The sequence below is a fragment of the Sebastes umbrosus genome, chromosome 5 (assembly GCF_015220745.1).
Source record: "Sebastes umbrosus isolate fSebUmb1 chromosome 5, fSebUmb1.pri, whole genome shotgun sequence".
NCBI lineage: Eukaryota > Metazoa > Chordata > Actinopteri > Perciformes > Sebastidae > Sebastes > Sebastes umbrosus.
In genome coordinates, this window is record NC_051273.1 from 9,375,111 (window position 1) to 9,390,563 (window position 15,453).

The 15,453-nt window shown below is 41.4% G+C and overlaps 1 protein-coding gene across 2 annotated transcripts in view; it reads right to left on the reverse strand.

Annotated features, from left to right (window-relative positions):
- Positions 1–6,155: 6,155 nt before the first annotated feature.
- The window catches only part of znhit6 (zinc finger HIT-type containing 6), a 33,280-nt gene continuing 23,982 nt past the window's right edge, over positions 6,156–15,453 (reverse strand). Inside the window, exons 8-10 of one of the 2 annotated variants that reach the window (XM_037770898.1) lie at positions 14,866–14,946; positions 9,444–9,568; positions 6,156–7,171 (exon numbers count right to left, since the gene is read on the reverse strand). In XM_037770898.1, coding sequence (XP_037626826.1) covers positions 6,600–7,171; positions 9,444–9,568; positions 14,866–14,946 — 778 coding nt within the window. In that variant the 3' untranslated portion in view covers positions 6,156–6,599. The other variant, XM_037770899.1, reaches the window with a different exon arrangement.

A 15,453-nucleotide genomic window follows, 5' to 3' on the forward strand; every position in this document is an offset into this window, starting at 1 on the left:
CATCACAATGATTGACATTTAAAAATGTGATTTGAACTCTGCAGCAGTGGTGGGCCTCAGGATCAGGATTTAGCTGATGTTCCTATGGAACATTAAGTGACAAGAGTGATGCATTTTCCTACTCTTTTGTCTCCCCCATGCTGGGTAATTACAGCCTGGTTTCCAGTATTGTGAAGGGCTAGTAAGGCCTTAGTCATTATATTGCCACCGGCTTTCCCCTGTAACACATTTCTGATTTCCTCTGCATCTTTTGATCTTTTTGGAGCTAACAATGGTTGTGCCATGGAAATATAGCTAATGAGTGGCAACTATGACTCGAGGCTTCGTGCATTAAAAAAGTGCCTGCAGGCCTCCCGTTGTTACAAACAGCAATTAAATAACCACACAAATAAACAGATATAAATGTAAGGAAAGAAGCACATGCACAAACCAAATGTGGCCTTACAATGAGTAGTCTTATTTAGCAGAATAGATGGCAACACACACAACATGATGACATTCAAGATGTTGTATGAGAATGAAAAATGGCATGGCATTTTAAATGTTTTTATCTCAGAGTTTTAAAGACATCATGGTGCATAATTAATTCAAGCGTCAAATCCCAGGCCAGGTGGAATATGTAATCCCTTCCAGCTAGGCCTGCTCCAGGGTTTCTTCCCAATTGGACATATCAAGAACACCTACACAGTGCTGAGACACTTGAAACACCTCAACTTCCTTGACTTCATTTAACGCGATGGAGCAACAGTTTCACTACAAGTTTCCTCTTGGTGTCTGAGCTCCACATACAATCCCTGAACTCATGACTTTAAATCAGGTTTGAAACCTAGGTAGATCAGTAAAATACCTGCATGAGTCTGCCTGTCAGTCTCACACTTCATCTTGCCCTCATTGACTCTAAAATATTTGAACTACGTCACATGGAGCAGCATCTTGGACACTTGTAACTGCTTCACACTGAGCCACACATTACCTTGGGACATGACCAGACACACCAACTTAACCTCGACAGAAACAAGAACCAAAAACAGGATCAAACATGGCAGATCAGATTAATATAACTTCAACGTGATTGCCCATCAATCGTGTTGGCCTAAGGTGTTTGTTTTGGACAGTCAATGACGGGCATAAACGATACACTTATATAACAAGTCCCCCTGCAGAACTATAGAGTCCTTAGCCGGCACCTTCTCCAGGACGCTCACTAAGACAGCAGTCCTCAGCCAGGAGCTTATGCGTATTCACAGAGAAAGGAGACAGTCCAGCACCTATTCAGACAGTTTGGTTGATTTTGGGGTGCCTTGGTGGCCTATTGGGGTATAAGGTTCTGACCATGAACCACAACATCCCCGGTTTGAATCCAGCTAGGAATCTTTACTGCATGTCATTCCTCTTCTCTTCCTCAAAAAGTACTTAAAAAAGCTGATGCTGTGTGTATGGATAAGCCCAAATTTTGGATACCTAGTCGGAATTGCTTCACGCAATAGCTTCCAGTACTTTCTACCACAGAAATGGCATTCAATGCCCCAATGAGTTTTTGTAAACAGAGGTCAGTCTACTAAGACCACCAATTGGCAACACACCAGACTCCTACAGACCCCCCCCCAAGTACAAGCCCGGCTACAAGGTGCTTACCTGTGAAGACCCCTCAAGGAACTGGACCTGGTTTACCTGATCTGGTGCAGTCACTCCCTTCCAAAAATGGTGTAACTCTTTGAATCACGTTTAGTGTGACCCCTACCTGAGACCAGTTTGCTTTGGGAGACCCTACCAGGAGCTACTGACAGCTCCCACGGTCATGGGGGCACACAAACTCCTCCAACACAAAATGACAATATGTTTTTTGCCATATTATTTAAATGGTAAAAATCTCATTTTACCAATAAAACTGTAAATCATTCTGCATATACTTGAATGCAATCTCAAAACTTGCATTATTATTTCAACCAGATTCAATTAAAGGTGTGCAGCTGGGAAATGAGAGTTGAGGATAGATTGATGGTTTCATGTCATTGGGATCATTTGGTACTCCCTTTTTACCTTGTAAACCAATAAATTGCTAATATTTGGCGAGGTCTATCCAGTATATAGTGAGGAGGTCAAAGCAACAGAAAATAGAAAGTCTTGTGAGGCTCAATGGCAGGTGCTCTAAAAACAACTTCACCACGATAACTCGAGGCTGATAATAAAAGAATAACAGACAACAAGCAGGCGGAGTTGGTTCGGACTGTCAGATTGACACAAGACAGAAAAAGGGAACAAGTGAATCACTTCCTGCAAACAACTTACTGGGGATCAGTCTCTGAGGTGACTGCGGGGACAACATTGCTGGTCTTTTTGTAATGAAGTGTGGTAGTGGCTTTTGTTTATCCCGAGAGCAGGATGAATTCAATCAGCCAAAGACTCCTGAGCTTTCGGTCTCAATCTGTCCTAAAGTAGTTTGTTAGTAATACTCATGCTGTGTACAAACTAAAGCCCTCACATGTGACCTGCATGTTATGAATTTGGACTTGCGAGGGAAACATTTGGAAAAATTATCTAAGAGGTAATGTTTTTGTTGACCAAAGAAAACTTGTAATATGACAAAATAACTGGCTTCAGATATTAAAATAGCCCTAATAAGCTCGACAATGAACAGGCCATAGTAGAAAACCACTGCGGTTCAGCATTTCTTAAAACAGATGGCCTCATTTAGTGGTACTTCTCTATGTTTGGAACAGTCAGATAAGCGAAACATCGGTTCAATGTCAATTCAAAATGTGAAATATGCATGCAAAATTGTAGATTTGGTTGCAGATGAAATGTGTTTGATTTTGAGCACAGAAAATGTTTTCCATGCGTTTTGGAGGTTCTGCTTGATAAATGATTCTCAGTGTGCCTAATGACACCCACTCTGTGTGCCATGTGAAAATGGGTGACATCAGGCTCTGGAAACATGATTTTGTGCTTCAGTACCTGCCTTTCCCGATGTAGAGTTCTGCCAACATTAGCCCGTTTCTGGCTAAGGCCACCACAGCAGAGCTGTGTCCCCAAGCTGGCCTCATAAAAAGCAGCTCTGCACGCAGCACAATTGAGCCCTGCCCACCAAATCAAGACTGATTAAGTGCAAACCAACAACAAAAAATTTCAAAGGGCAATTTACTTAAATTAGAGGAATTATTTCCAATGCATGTGTTCTCCGAAGACTAAAAAAAGCTCAAATTTACTTTTACCAGCAAACAGAAACCAAAGCAGAGCTTTTTTGTGGTCACACTGAGTAACTTTATTGAGATAGAAAATTAAGAGAACTGCTAAAATAAAATGGGTGGTAATTCAACACAGGCAAAGCCGTGACAAATAAAGGAACAGATGTGAAGGCACCAGAGGTTACTACTTTGTACAGTCATCCACTTGGTGATATGTTGCATCAGTTTCTACACAGTACAAACAGTCTGCATCAATAGTTACCACATATCAACGTACTGTATGTTTTTGTTTCTGTACGGACAACATTTTAATCATAACTAAAACGCTCACTACTGTGGGTGGCATGAGAAAACCTAACACAGCACCATGGCGGCCTGGCTGGCACACAGTATCTCCGTTGCTTCTTTAAAGGAATAGATCAACATTTTGGGAAATACGCTTATTCGCTTGTCCAGCTGTTGGCTGTAGCCTTATATTTAAAAGGTGCAGTGTGTAGGATTTGGCAATCTAGTGGTGTGGTTGCAGATTCCAACCAAATGAGTACCCCTTCGTTCACTCCATCCTTTCCAAGACTACGGTAACGTGAGCTGCTGAGTGCAAAACTGTTGTAACGCCGTTCACCTGGCTCAGAGGCCATCTTTACCATAATAGCACTACTTTAGGAGCAACGGAGGTCAGACGGCGGCTGGCTGTACCACGGTTTTGCACTCTGGGCTCACGTTACCACAGTTTCACAAGTGTGTCGGAGAACTACGGTGGCCTTCAGGTAACGTCAAAATGTGAAAGGCTCTCTCTAGAGCCAGTGTTTGGTTTGTCCGTTCTGAGCTACTGTAGAAACATGGCGGAGCAACATGACAACCTCAATGAAGAGGACCCGCGCCCTATGTAGATATGAAGGGCTCATTCTAAGCTAACTAAAACACAATGATTCTTAGTTTCAGGTGATTATACACTAATGAAAACATAATTATGAATATTTTATTCCATTTCTGCTGATGGATCCTCCGAAATATGACACACTGCTCCTTTAACAGACAAATGTCTCATCTAATTCTAGGCAAAAACTTAAATAAACATATTTCCCAAAATGATAAACTACTCCATTATATCTTTGCATTGTTAAAACTTGCCCATTTTTGTATACATTTCCAAAGATGGTATATAAGGTCCAAGAAAAAGCTACACGAAACAATAATAATAATAATAATAATATGTTTATTTGTAGAGCACTTTTCAAGCACAAAGTGCTTTCCAAGGAAATTCATATAACATACAACAGAATACACTGAAACATAAATAATTAAATAAAAACAATAGGATGGAAAAATAAAGAAACAAGCATATACATATTCATAGTTACATATGCACATATATACACATGAGCACACAAGCATACAAAAGACTAAAATGCATCTGATTGAAAAGCCATTTTAAAAAAGTGGGTTTTAAGACGGGATTTCAAAGTTGTGACCGAGTCTGCTGATCTAATGCTAAAAACAAAACAACAGTTCTGTAGTAAAAAAATAAGCTAAGCTTTGGGCCGTTTATTCAGCAAACAGTATGAAGGCCTAGCTGGATATTATAAGAACACATGGTCTAAAACGTATGGCAAAACTTGAACATGGGACATTAAAATGGCACCTAAAGGACAAGGAATAAATGAGTTAGGGGTCTCCGCTTCCTCCCTCACAGAGGGATGCGCAGTCAAATGTGAGATCATCGCCTCTGACTGCAAAAGGGTGGAAAATGCGTCATCACAGGCCAGACATCAAAGAGCGCCCGTCCGTAGGGGTTAACATCCAAAAGGGGTTAGCGGAGGTTATAAAAACACATCTATAAACACAGGCCCCACCAATGAGCCACACTGTCAGTTAGTACTGGCACTCTGCTATCGTAATAAACCAACATTAGGTAAGAATACGGCGCGTAGAGGCACCACATGCGTAAGAACTTTCACACAGGGAGACACCCCAGAGGTGTCAGAAAAACGAGCATGTCAACATTAACTTTTATTAGCTGATGGAAAAACGAGACTAATGGTCTTACTAAAGCTTGACATAAGGGAGAAATTTGCTGAACTTCAAAGGTGACGGAGGCACAGCGAGGTGCTGGTTTCCTTCGGTTTTCAATTAAAACAAATAGTCAACAGAGGGACCCACAATCTGATGAGACTTCTTTTTAACTGCTGCGCTTTATAATGATAATAATAATAATAATATATTTTATTTATGGAGCGTTTTTTAAGATACTCAAAGACGCTTTACAAAAACGTAAACAAAGATCCTAGATAGTTTCACACTAAAGGCATAAGGTAGCACAGGACAAACAAACATTTGTTCACAAACAAGCTTTATACTGACATTTATTAGCTGCACTTGAGCTTTCAATCATATTACATGATCTTCATCAACAGGTGGAGATTATACAGTTGGCAATGTAAATGCATAAAGTTCCTTTTATTCATCCATGTTGACTTAAAAATGTAGTTTTAGGAGCTTTCAATCATATCACATGATCATTATGAGCAGTGCAGCTAATAAATGGACCTACAGATAGGGATTATAGAGATCAGCAGACATATAGCCAGTCAATGTTTCCAAAGTAAAGAATTCACTTTTAAAGTTGATTGATAAATACATATGAGATTACCTAAACGTTATAATTGTGTTGCGTTTGGTCTGATATGAGCAGCAGTATAACACAAATGCAAAAAGAATTTCCAAAAAAATATCTTTATTAAAGAAAGCATACTTCCAGACAGATTAGCTAAACCTAAATTATTAACATTCACACTGAAATGATTCCATTTGTACCATAGACTGTTTATAAAGATGGACGACATGACAGCTCCCCAAAAGCGAAGCCAAAACATCTGGATCGCCCCCTGGTGGCTGGCTGCAGTATAGCTCATAAATCCTGCCCCCTCCATGTTAGCAGATGGGACAGAAATTTTTCAATCATCTTAGGTAGTTCTTATCACGCTGATGTATGTTCAAGTGTTCATTTTTCTGATAAGTTTGGTTTTAATTAGTTATTTGATACTATAAAAAGAGGGTGAGACGTCATGATTGACAGCTGTGATTCTCTCTCTCGCTGACCAGCTGCAGTCGTGCTCGGCTTGCGATTGGTTCGGGCGCGTGACCTCGATACCGCAGCTCTGATTTTTGGCTTCACGTCTGTACAGTGGGAGGAATTGGAGACGCATCGTCCAGCTATTATATACAGTCTATGATGTGTACAAAATGATACGGTGGTATGAACCACTGTCTTTGTTTATTTAAAATAATCCGTTTATAACAACTGAAAAACACTGTCGGGTTGTATTGGTCCACTGTTTACAGACACAGGATTGATGACTTCCTGTCAGATATGTCTGCCTCCTCATTCATCTCACTCTGAGCATCTGGGCATTATCATTCCGGTCCGCAGCTGTCAGCAGCAATAGCGGACTCATTTTCATCATGACAGTGATGGGTATGAACAGGCCCCGGCTCTTTCACAGCCTCCTCCTGAGTCATGCTGACCTCAGCACTCTTCTCTGACAGCTCAATTGTCATCGGTGGAACCAGAGACGTACTCTGATCCCTGCTGCTGTCACTGTGTTTATTAATACCATCATCATCAACGTTAACGTCCACACTGTCTGCTGGTTTGTCTTTAATCACCCCCACGTCATTAGCAGGGCTTGTGGCACCATCACAGCTCTTAACACACTCTTCAGGATTGCCTTCCTCCTCCTCCTCTTCATCATTGCTGTCCATGATCTCTCCCTCCTCTAAGTCTTCCTCCCCTGCTTCTCTCTTGGCCCTTTTCACTTGTGGGGGTTCAGTTTCAGGGCTGGTCTCTGGGGTTCTTGTCCAGATGTTGGCTCCCCCCGGCGTGCAAGCTCCTTGTAGGGATGGTGAAACTCGGATCGCGTCCTTCTTCTCTTGGTCCACCCCTTCCTTCTTTGTTGCAAAACTTTTGCAGGCTGAGGCAGGTTCAGCTGAAACAATATGACCCCATTTGTGTATTAAAAAAAATGCATGATCAAACACGGCTCTTGAAACAGTAAAATTCGTACATGTCCAAACGTATACACAAGTGATCAGAGCGGTCAGTCGCACAAAGATGGTTAGAGCACATGCAGCTGGGGGTCATGCGTAAACCAAAATGTCAAGAAAGAGAGAGGAACAGTACGGACAGTTTGGGAATGATGACGCTATGGTTTGGCTCCATGCTGCTTTCCAGGATGAGGCAGCGTGCCAAGCAATTAGTTATGCAATAAAGCAGGGTGGACATGTGTGAAAGAAAGGCTGCAGAATAAATCACTGTAAGGACTATAATTGTGAATTATCAGCAATTACTCCCCAACATCATCTCCCCACAGTCTGCTGAATTATAAAACACATGAACCAATTTACGTGAAATTCACTTTAAAACCTTGGACACTTGTGCCAGCACATTCTCGTAATGGTTATCCAGCTGAGCCAATAATATGAAAGATTAATGTAATTCAGCTTTTCTTCTTTGCGCTGTAACACGAGACACAATTAAAAGGCTATGCCTGCCTCCAATTATCCATTTATCTTTGGCGCGGACCATTACTTATATAGAATTTAAATGTTCCACCATTTTTTTGACCTTATAAAGATGAGGTGATAAAAGTTTGAGTTATGGGTTGAGTGCATTCTCAACTTACCATAAATTATTTTTTATCATTTTACAGCATTTTACTTAGTGACCCATAGTGAGACATACAAAAGAATGCTGTGAATGAATTGTGTTTTGATTTGGGTTAATGGGGCTAACTTTTTGTTTACAGGCGCTAAAAACAGGATTGGGAGCATTTCCATTGCCTCTCAACGGCTCTCACCATGGCAACGGTGAGCCACAGCTCACGCAGGTAGCAACGCTAACAACAGTGCAAACAATGGCAAAAGTGCTGACAATAATAATGTTTACCTGAGGGGGGAATCGGAGGGTGGGTGCTACGCTTCTGCAACGGCGCGGTCAGTCAGGACTACGTGATCAGCTGTAACCACAGTGCAGATGAGAGCATTGCAGAGCGGCGGCCTTGAGCTAGATAGTAGTTCACGCTTACATGCACAAACATGCACTAAAAAGAGAGACTTCATTCTCTTCTCAGGTAGACATTACTCCTCTAGCTAATAGTTGTTTGCTGCTATATTAATGCTCTGGAGCTACATTTGGAATAGTGACACTAAAAGGTAATTGAACAATCTGTCCCAAATAACAGGAAGGTAAAACATGTTGTCAAAGAGATGTTGGCTCAGGGTCAATGAGGCAGCAAACCGTTAGCCTTGACTGGCTGAATGTAGTTTAAACCAGAGTACTGACTGCATGGTTGGAGCCTGCTGGACCCTCAACATCACTTTATCCTGACTTTAAGTGCCGCTGCCACACTGTCCGATTGCTGTTTATCACTTCCTGCCAAGCTTCCCATGCCATGGTATTTGTAATTATCAGGATGTTTCTATGACTAACATTATAGCAAAACAGTGTGGCACCAAGGCCTTATCACTGAAAACACACTCACACACTCAGATACTCAGACTAAAATTACCTCATTGGTCATTCAGCCCGTCTGGGTCTGACAGTGTAATGATACTGGGTTAGTGTGGTCTTTTGTGACCATACTAACCCTACTGAGATATACACAGTTCGACCACACTGTGCACATTCTGAGTGGGAGCAAACGGCTGTATGTTGTTTTTTCACGAGTCCTACTTTGACTCTTCTTGGCCCTAAACATCAGGAGACGAGCAGGTGAGAAAAAGCCACAGGCTGATCTCCCGTTTTCTCATCTTTTCTTGTCATTTCACAACTCATGAGATCACCGTTCCAAATAGTAAGCCATGTTTGATCCTCTTTTTGGCCACTGCCGCTGTTGAGGTTAAGCTGGTGTGCGTGATGCTGTGCAGAACACCCTCATTTCCGTTGGGGTAGCGTGTTGCCATAGTGAAAAATAAGGGAGCAGGCAGTCTCAAAGTCTCAGCTGGAGAAACCAGGACATGATACAATGCTGTTGGAATTGGGGAAGTGGAGATGGGTGCGTGTTTGGACCTACGTAGGGTTTTGACTCATGTCATATGGTCACCCTTTTGTTTAGTTACAGAAAACATAGGTGTAAAAAGAAGCTGAATATAGTGATGACAAAATGTTTTTTTTGCTAATAAAGCATTAGTAGGTTAGTGTTGGCGAAGAAATTAGTACGAGGACAGGACATTTAAAACTATATAAGGGTGTTTTTTTACCTGGTCCTTTGAGTGGATACTCCTTCCAATGATCTCCGAGTACAACATGCAGCACGGGATATTCAATGAGTGTTTTGTAGCTCAGGTTGTCCTTCAGGGTCTTGCGAATGTCCAACTCATTGTACCTATTTCAGATAAGCACAAAAAGATGTGATTACAAGACAAATCAGTTACAGCATGATGGGTTAATTATGTGACATTAGGCTCATTGTAGGTCATTTCAAGTTTGCTAAGTGGCTGCAAAGACAGAGCAAGAAATGGCCACTGTTGTTGAAACTCTAACTCTTCTCTCCGTGGCTCGTTGATGGCTGAGAATCTTTCGAGGATTGATAGAGATTAGAGTCATAGCTTGGCACATTGAAGCTCCTGCTTGATGTTCGTCTCATGAGATGGAAACTGAAGTTACCAAGAATCAACAACATCTCTCACATTAAGCGGGTCTCTTACCCCTCCTTTAGCTCTTTGTATGAGATGACATCAGTCTAGTCTTGTCTCTAAGTAGTCCTGTCACGCATTAGGGACGGTCATAAATCACCAGACTAAATAGTTAACTGGATTTTTGGAAGACGAGGCTTGCCTCTACACTCAACTGATTCAGGAGCATACAGCTCAGGCTGTCATCACCAAAAATGCGAGGCATCATATATTTTTGGATATATACAGTAACTTGCACCGCCCCCAACTAAATGTCAAACCTGAGCCAGACTGAACATTGTTGAGCCATTGTTTGTTTTGCTAAAAGCACAAGCAGACTTGAGAGCCGCCCAGGTAGACACCCACTCCCCAAGCCAATCGAAGCGCTCTGCTATAATGTGACATTTATAGGTCTTTACTGGCGGGCCAGCTTCCAAGAAGCTCTCCCTCCTGGAAGAGTTTCTCATAGGTGGGCTACAGATCATTTTGCACGATCCCCACAAATAAACAGCAAAATGTGTTGGCACTTCCTGCAGGACAGGATAAAGGAAAGAAGGGATAGCCTGTGGGTTTCCAAACACACAGGACAAATTCTTGACACAGTACAACGGTTGCAGAGTATTTCTGACCCACTTCCACGTCAGAAGAGTAGAAATAGCTTAAATAAAGATGGATTCCAGGGTAGAAAGAAAAAAATGTACCAACAATAGGGTCAAAGGTTACGCATTGAAACCAGTCTGTGAAGCTGATAATTAAAGAAAGCAGGCTATCTCCAAGGACTGCATCCATTTGCAGTGTGCATACCAGACAAATAGCATTTCCATTCCATTTGGTTTTATGTCTAACTTGTAATAAATTAAATGTTCACGGATGTTTTTTATTTATTTTTGTGGATACACAAACTAAACAAACACATAAGTGTTTGTAAACAACAGTGAGAAAGGGGTAGATGGCAAAGCAGATTGCGGTTCCCTGTTGTGATGATGCGATTGTTAAAGTTCTGGCCATTTCTAGAAACACGGCTGCATGGCTCAGCCAAGAACACGCACACATCTGGTCTCTATATAGTGTTCTAGTGAATGAACAGAGCAAAGGGCAAGACTGATGCTGTCTTCACGGAGGTTCCTATTGTTTTCCCCTCTGCCGCTGAGACCCATCAGCACGGATATAGCAGCGGTAAGGTGGCAGGACAGAGAGACACTGCAAATATGTTGATACTGAATACATTATTTGTGATAAAAATGTTGTAATCTCAGATTAATTTAGTGCAATAATAAAGTGCTAGTTGGTGCCAGCAGCATTGTTTTGAGAAATTGACTCACTGTAACATACTGTAAGAAAAATGTTCTTGTTTGGGTTAATGTTGTATTTGGACACTCTTTGCATGCTGCTGCCTGCAAAAGGCTTCCAGGATTGCGTGGTAATTTCTATTTAATTTCGTCGGCTTTCTTTGTTGTCGCTGCCAATACTATGTCCTCGGTGTCCTTATGTAATGATCAACCAGGGCCTCATTTATAAACATTGTGAATGAATAAATCAGACCTTGAAAGACGCATACCGTATGTTGCTTAATGCCAAACTGTTGATGTGAGGATTTGCAGACCTCGGAAATATGTGAGCCAAACACAGTATGTATGAATACATAGTAGACTTTTTGTATTGACAACGTGATGTTTTATGTGTACAAGTGCGTGCACCAACAGGCCTTTTGAGGAGAAACTGTCCGAAAGTGCAAGCCACTATCTGCATATTTGACAGATTAGTGCTTCCGGTCCTCACTATGACAGCATGCTTTTGGCCTTTGGCCTTTGAGTGTGGGCATTCAGAACACATGTATAAATACTACCACAATCCAACTGTGACACTGAACAATTAGGGCACTATTATCTGCTTGCTATTTTAGTAACAATACCCAAAACCAGTCCAGCATTGCGGGAGACCTGAGGAAGCATCTGCTGCACAGAAACAAATTTGAACCATCGCTTAAGGGCAAGCTGAGGGAGAGCAGATCGACAGGCTCAGGAGGGCTAAGGAGAGGGTTTGCCACAAATATGTGAGAGAAAACACTGCTTGGACAGGACAGAAACATCTCTGTCTGATGGGGTCTACAACACTGAACGCACACAAACAGAGGTTTGTGAAAACGGCATCTCTACTTCTGGCACGTCAACAGGAAAAGAAGAGGTAAGGAACGGGAGGAAAGGGCATCCTCTGGATCTCAGAGCGGGATGAATACAAAATAAACATTAAAAAAACACAACACAAACAAACATCCAGAAGGGTGTGAATGGTTCTCTTGATGCACAGTCTGTCTCCTTTTCCAGTAAGAGAATGTTGACTGGTTTACACAGCTATGTTTAGTTTAGCACAAGAGCTCCTTTATTGGAGTGGGTTGATATTCCCGTAGACATTCAACAACAACAACATGCAGTCATGTTCTTTGTGTTAACAAACGGCCTCTAAGTCGCCATGACTACCGCTGTCCATGACTTCATGACATTAATAATACGTTTCAAAATTAGGGGTTGTCTTCTAAGACTGCATTATTCAAAAACGTGGAGGCCCTTCTGTGGTTGCAATGCTCTGACCTTGTTTGGGACCCCTAAAATGGGATGTGACCTCAGTCTGTAGGGGCCTCTCTTCTTATTAGAGCTGCAGTCTGTGGCCATGCTGCTGTTATGTAACCCTACTTCCTTCCATTCATCCATCCTCAATATAATCTTGACAATAAACACTTACTGGGAATTGAATTACGAACTTAACTGTCGTCCATTATATAATCACATACTCTAGCTATTAAGGTATGACAGGCAAAGGTTACAGAAAGAGAGAGGGAGAAAGAGGGATGGATAGAGGGAGATTTATGCCACTGAATTACACATTATCAGACTTGACAGGACACAGTCAAAACATTCTTTCCTCGAAGTCTGATTTACGACTGTGACTGTATCGGGCTAAGAGCTGTTAGGAGTCGTTTATAAAGGATTTCTCCGGAAACTGGTACCACTGCTAGGTGGGCGATAACAACTGCTATGACTCATTAATTAAAAGTTTCTTCGGAAATGTCTGTGCCCACATACCTCTCCACCTTGACGTGACTATATCGTGTGATACTACACCCCCGCACTAACATGGTTCGGCTGAAGAAAACAAAGCGGCTACTATGAATTAGAGCTGCAATGCTCGGAAGAAAATAAAGTAAATGTATAATTGTACGATGACACAGAGGAGAGAGCCTGCTGTTACAAGTAGATTTCTGGTCCTTGTTTTTTTTAACAACTTCATTTTTATTGACACAAAGAGTGGATTGACAAGGGCAGGAAAAGGGTCTTTCAATGACATATGCCATGAGTTATAGCTTATAAGCAAATATATAGTCAATTTTTCCAGCATTTTACATATTGATCATATCATAGTCTTAAAGTAAAAGGTCAATTTCCTGGTCCTATTTTAAGGCAGTATTTGACAGCATGAACAAAATCATAACATACTCAATAGATATTTTGGTTGGTTGGTCTACGTGGACAGCTTTGTAAAATTGTTTTGATTTGAACAAAAGAAAGCCGTGTGTTTGATTTATTAACAGTACACAAGCCTTCATCCCTTCACATTGTCAGTAAAAGCTTTTGCTTCTGTTTGTGCAGTCAATTTGCAAAACAGATTTTTTCTTTTATGTTTTAGAAGTGATATATGCTTCCTTATGAAAACACGATAGCAGATGTTTGGATGTTTTTTGCCATTCTGTGGGGAGAGACCATGATGATGAGGATGATGCATACCTTGTACAAGTGAATAAATACTATAAACGGTTGTAATGTCCACTCTTGTCTTTCTATTTAGATGCTATTTTGAAACACCTTGCGGACCGCGGTCTACTGTAAGTAATACACTAACTATGGATAAGTACCTCATACAACCCCACTTCAAAACACCCGAACTATCTCTTTAAGCTCATAGTGGCGGAGAGATAATGACACATTTAAAAGTACTCAAATTTTCATTACATTAATGTGAGGGTAAAAGGTGGCAGGCTGACAGCTCAGGCTCAAATCTTGGCTTGCATGTCACATCTCTACACTTGTCTTTCAGTAATGCCTCTCTATATGCTGCCATAAAATATAATTTATCTGCTTAGAAAGTGTGTGCAGCCCAGCCCACCGGGCAAAACAAAAGGAGCATGTGTGTGTTACAGGGATGAGGGATGGGTTGGGAGGTTTCATGATGGGGCAATGATTATGAGCACCGAGGACCATCATTCACTCCATGACTAAGTGGAAATGGAGGACAGCCAAAGAATCCGAAAGTAGGTGAGGCAAATGGGTGCTATCAACACCATTCCCCTGACCCCATTAAAGAAGACAGATGGATGGGGCAGGAAGAAAGAGCACACAGGACAGAAGCTATGGAAACAGTGAGTGAAAGAGAGAATGAGGGAAAGCAGGGATGGAAGATGTAGATACATGAGTATTTTTTTGATCAATGGCATTTCTCAATGTTGGAATCAAAGTTAAAAAGGGGGAGGAGAGAAACCTCTTGAGGCCTCGCTGCCAAAAGTCTGTGTAGCTTTGCAGGAATTTACAAGTCAATGATGTCATGTTCATAAACAAATTATTTTGATTTGATACACACTGAATAAATCAGTCATGACTGGCAAGTCCAATCAAACGGTCACACGGACTGGATGCTTGAGCAATAACAGGACCATTTTATTTTATACTCAAAACTCAGCCACACATCTGAAATGAATATAAACCCTGTATCTACTCTTTAAATTATAGATTTGTACTGTATTATATTATTTATATTATATATTTTGTTATGTTGAAAAACAAATATTGCTCATCACATAAAACCCAACAAGTGGCCTTGTGGTTGGGGAAGCATTTTTTCAACTGTAAAAGGTTTAAACATACTGTAGGTAACAAATTCCCCTATAGGAATCAAAAACATATCCCGTTATAGTGGAAATAAGAAATGAGACAGGTGACAAGTAGAAAGTAAATCTCACCTCACAGAGTTCGCCTTTCTCCCCTCTGCTTTCATGAAGACTTTCACATGATCGAACGGAGTGTGCACATACATCTTCAACCTGAAACAGAAATTCACATCAACAAAGGAGGTTAGAGACTCAACTTTTAACCTCAAAAAGACAATAAAAAAACATGGGAACAGGGTCTGGCTACCAGAAAGGTCAAAACACAAAGAGCTCATTGAGTGTAGCACAGACGGGACCCAAATGTACACTTGTCTGGTCTGCTGACTGATGCTGACTGATAGATGTACAGGCTATGACTGAGGTTTCTTGTGTAAGGGACAATCCTCCATGCAACTGACAGCCACGGCACCTGAGCCGTCTGTAAACAGCCAGCCAATGGGCCACGGAGAGTTAAACCCCACTCGCTTGAATCTAGACTCAGCAGAGGTTGTGTGTAAATGGTTGGCACTGGACCAAGTTATTCTAAAGAGTTACTCCGGTCAGCAATATGCTCTGGCTGTAGGTTTTACAGTAGACTGCTCACTGCCGACTGTTATCAGTAGAAAGGTTAGGTCAGAGGAGTCAGATCGCTGTTCTGCTGGAGGTTCAGATTAGAAATAC